Genomic DNA, 5,000 nt, shown 5'->3' with positions numbered 1-5,000 from the left:
TGGAAAAAAAGTTATGAATTGAATTATTTGGAAGCGCTTATATTCCCGAGTTTCCATCCCTTCCCTTGTGTACCGGTGTGGCTGTCTAACATTAATATTAATATTTGTCAGGCCGTGGAATGTATGACCTCCGCGCTGCTGGAAGCCGGGAGGTGAAATTGATTCCTGTGTGCGAACACTGCAGATGCTAATACCCCCCTTAAGAACATATTATCTGTGTGTAATTCCACTCCCTGTATCACTGCCAGAGATGGCTTATTTTATGATTTAGCCCCCCTAACCTGACATGCATCGCATTACATGTTTACAGGAGCACACAGCTGTTTAGATTTCATCTCATCTTTCATACATAAGTGCAAATGAGCAGTGTTTTGAGGGGGAAAAAAGGGGGGGGGGTGAAATGGCAAAGGTATTGTGTGTTGTTGATTGTTTTGTTTTTTTGTTGTTTTTGTCGGCTGATAATATATACATGCCCTGAAGACGTTTTTTTTTTGTGTCTACCGGTAGTTGATTGGTGATTTAAATATGCATTTAAATGCACATCCAAATGCCCCTAGGTACTGCGGGTGAAATCTTCCCCTAGACAGACTTTTTATGTTTTATTCATTATATTTTTGGGGGTCAATAACTGACCCCTTGACTCCTCTCTCTCCTTCTCCCCTCCCCCGTTTAGATCACTGAGCTGGCAGGCTATACGGCGCGCGTGCACGAGATGTTTGCTGTGTTCGAGGACGTGCGAGCGGGCGTGTACCGACGCTCAGCGGGGAGCGTGGAGGCTCGTCAGGCCCAGGATGGTGACCCACAGCAGGCCGTACAGCATGGCATGAGGGTGGAGGGACCCCTGGAGGTCAGAGGTAAACTAACAACAACAACAACACATTGTTCATCTTTTTAAAAAATATATATGCAGTATGTTTGAGGCCTTTATTATTTCATCGCATAATAGAGAGAGGAAATGGGTGTGAGAGAGAGATAGAGAAGATTGGGAAACAACCCCGGGCTGGTAGTTTAGTTTAGTTTATTAGGATCCCCATTAGCTGGGCGCAGACCCAGCTATTCTTCCTGGGGTCCAACAATAAAATCACACACAGTTAAAATTCTACACAAATCTGTACATTCATTTAAGCATTGAAAAGAAAGAAAGAAAAAAAGAAAGAAAGAAACATTTAATATAAACATAAATTACTATAATAATGGTTTAAGACCTTGTGACAACCCTGGTGTCGAACCCAGGTCCCAGGTGCAACAGTACGACACCTCAGCCATTTGAGCCATGTCCTTGGCAACAGAGTAACTTCATATTACCGGTAATTCTATAGTACTTCTTATTGCTATTACCAGAAGTGGACCTACACTAAAATCAACCTGAATTCACCCCCAAGCCATTTGCCAATCTCATAACGAAATTACATTTAGCAATGTTTAAAAATTATGACAGTAAAAGATAAAAAGCCTTTTCAATACAGAGGTGTCTATCCTGGCTTCGGAAAAGTGGGGGAAAAAATCCCTGCCACATAATTGGCCTATTCGTTTTGTCATTCTTCTCCTCCTAATTAATATACAAATCAGCAGACAGGTGTGTTTGCTGATAAGGGATATCGACAATGTGAAATGCACAGGCAAGATGGAATACGTGGCAGGGGTTTTTAACTTTCTCAGACTCCGCCGTAGACAGACTTTGTTTCTTGTAGCACGTTCAAAAGCACCACGAACTGACTTGGAATGCTTTTGCACGAGATAAGCAATGTTACATCTAAAATTACATCTGGCCACGTTCAAATGTGGCAGGAACAGGAAACAGAACGTCAAAAAATGACAAATTGAAATGTAGATAAATTAAATAAATGATCGAAGGGTTTAACTAAATTACGCTCAAGTTTAAGCTAAGACAAACAGGAATAAGTTTATAAAAAAGGAAATTATGAGTAAAGTAAACACGGAAATGATGGAAAGGAAGAAGGAAATGAGTCATAGACGCCACAGACGTGTGTGTGTGTGTGTGTGTGTGTGTGTGTGTGTGTGTGTGTGTGTGTGTGTGTGTGTGTGTGTGTGTGTGTGTGTGTGTGTGTGTGTGTGTGTGTGTGTGTGTGTGTGTGTGTGTGTGCGTGCGTGCGTGCGTGTGTGTGCGTGCGTGCGTGTGCGTGTGTGTGTGTGTGTGTGTGTGTGTGTGTGCGTACATGCCTGCATACGTGCGTGCAGGCTGTCTGTGTGTGTGCGGCTGTGTATGTGTCTGTCTGCGGCTAGGTCATTCAGGCTTATTGACGCAAGCGACTTTTCATTTTAGACCAGACAGGGCCTCATCTGATAAAAGTAAGATCCTCAGATGTGCTCAAGAGAGTGAGAACAGAACAGGCTGAAAAAAACAGCTAGCCACCACTCCACCAATGTATTGGTGTTTTAGGAGGTGATGTGCAGCATCTAAATAAAATAATATCTGCACTTAGTTTACAAATTGTTATTCAATATGTGATCAATTTAATTGCATCCGGTAGACAGGATGTTTTTCTGCCAGCACACATGTACGAGTTAATTATCGAAACATGATGCATAAGCATTAAGGCCCTAATGAACACCTTGGAATCAAATAACAAGACATATTTGACCTGTGTGTGTGTGCGTGCGTGCGTACGTTGTGTGCACAGGTCAGGTGATCGATGTGGAGCAGGGCATTCGTTGTGAGAACCTCCCCATCATCACTCCCACTGGAGACGTGGTGGTGTCCTCCCTCAACATCCAGGTAATCCTCAGTCATCTCAAACCCAGTTATCACCTGCCGCTTCATTGCAAGTAGGGCTTTAAATTGACACCAGCCAACCGGCCAAATGCTGGTGAAATGACAGTTTGACTGGTAGAAAAGACCAACTTACTAGCCACTTTGACCCATGAGTGAGTGAGTGCTTTCCAATATGCGGACTCCCGTCCTCGGCCTGTGCTTGTGGCCTCGCGTTTTGCTGACGCCCCGCCTCCTTTGGAGGAAGCGATAGTTTCCCTGCTGTCAGCCAAGGCACAACAACTTTATAGCGATTGCAAATCAGAAAATGACATTAGAATTGCGCTTCTGCAAGCTATTGAAATACACATCTGTTGTCAGTGACGTCATTGTGAGGCCACTATCACACAAGGGAGCAAGGGAGAATGGAAGTCCGCATATTCGAAAGCACCCAGTATGTGTTTGGCTTTTAAGATAACTAGTCATTTTGGCTTGTGGTGTAAAAAGCTCATTTAGAATCCTGATAGCAAGCCATGACAGACATACGGTATAGGATTGCACATGCTCCAACTGTAGCGCAAAACATGGAGTCGTAAAATACGCTGAGCTGTGTCATTTCCGGTATTTATAGGGATAGAGCTAACTAAGACTGTGCAGTTAATCGAGTTTTAATCGTGGTAGTGATTTTCATATCAGTCTCCAAACTCATCTAATTGAGATGTAACGATTATTTGCCATTTTTCTTACAAATTTTCTTAACTTCTTTTGCCTCAACCTGTGTGGAATTAGAGGTGATGGTCAAGTGTACAAGTATGGTCCTCATGATAAATTATATATTTTTTCTGAGAGAGAGAAATGCAGAAGTTTAACTACCAATAGTCGTTTGAATAGTTGTGATTTCAATATTGCCCAAGATAATAGTGGTCATGATTTCATCCATAATCGAGCACCCATCGTTCTAAACTGCATGATCGGCAGCGTGCACTTGCTGCTTAGTGGAATTGTGTAAATCAATTTTCATGGCCAAATTGGTGTCAATATAACATTAAATCAGCATAAGCAGCTTTTCACACAAACTCAAAAGTAGCTTTTCACACAAACTCAGAAAGCAGGCCAAGAGTGCAGGACTCCGTTCCATTCCCTTGCAGCAAAGAAAGCATGAGGGACTGAAGTCCCTGCAGATGGACTGTATGTGCATGCATGCAGAAATATGTTAGTTGAAAAGGCTTGTAGTTCCAGCACACAAGACCAATTGGTGATTGGTGCTGTAGTTTTCATTTTTTTTTAAAATATATTTTTACAGGCTTTTATGCCTTTATTTTATAGGACAGTCTGAGATAGTGACAGGAAGCAAGTGGGACAGAGAGATGGGGTGGGATCGGGAAATGACCCTGGCTGGACTCGAACCGGGGTCCCCTTGGGCATGCAAATTTGAACAAAGCCCGGGAAACGATTAGATGAATCCATCTTTCCAGGGTTACTGTATAAAGTATAATACCTGAATACAGATTCCCATTGACCAGCTGGCTGATGGGCATTACCCTTGAATCTCTCACTCTAATAATTTACACCAGGGCTGCATATCTAGGTGCGGTAATCATGCCTGTTGGCAAACCACTTAAAGTTTAATACATGTATGTGAGGCAGGTAACTTAAAGGATGTTTTTTGTTGAAAATAAAGTCTCCGCACTGTCCAGTGTTTTTCAAAACGGCTTACCTGGCTGTTCTCAGTATTTTAGAATCCATTGTCATTGTGATATACTATGTTCTATAGTGGGCTTGAGAATCGTTCTTAGTCCAGATTCCATGCTGGTCTTTTCCACAAGGTAATCCAAGAGTATTGAGCTCTAAATCTCACAAACACAGAAGAGAAGACATCTTAGCAAAACTTCAGGCAGTATTCAGCTGTTCAATAGCACATTTCTTGGAGTACTGTACTTTTTTTTGGCCTGGTGTTTTTTTCTGCTTGCTTTAAAAACTTGGCCATTCAAAGTGAACTGATCCAAAGGGTGGGCAGCAGGGGCATATACTGTATACAGTCGTTCTTCCTCATACCAACCCTCATGAAAAAAACATGAGGTCAGGAGAGAGACACAGGGACAACTTCGGCTTTTTCACAGTTATGCTACTCTGTTGCCACACTGAGCCCCCCCCCCACTCTCTCTCTCTCTCCTCTGCACCCTGTGCATCCTCTCATTTATGCACTCCTCGCTCACCTAACCTGTCCAGTTCCTGTGTAACACTCCGTGTCTCTCTCTCTGTCCCGAGGTAAACTTTATTATCGCGACCC

At 42.8% G+C, this 5,000-nt stretch overlaps 1 protein-coding gene across 1 annotated transcript in view; it reads left to right on the top strand.

The window, feature by feature from the left end:
* Positions 1-5,000, top strand: part of abcd1 (ATP-binding cassette, sub-family D (ALD), member 1) — a 32,579-nt gene that overhangs the window by 12,423 nt on the left and 15,156 nt on the right. The window contains exons 5-6 of the mRNA XM_063208736.1: positions 674-854; positions 2,643-2,737. Of these exons, the coding sequence (XP_063064806.1) occupies positions 674-854; positions 2,643-2,737 (276 nt within the window). The remainder of the gene's footprint in view (positions 1-673; positions 855-2,642; positions 2,738-5,000) is intronic.

This window comes from Engraulis encrasicolus, chromosome 10 (genome assembly GCF_034702125.1).
Source record: "Engraulis encrasicolus isolate BLACKSEA-1 chromosome 10, IST_EnEncr_1.0, whole genome shotgun sequence".
Taxonomy (NCBI): Eukaryota; Metazoa; Chordata; class Actinopteri; order Clupeiformes; family Engraulidae; genus Engraulis; species Engraulis encrasicolus.
This window is presented reverse-complemented; position numbering and strand designations above follow the sequence as displayed.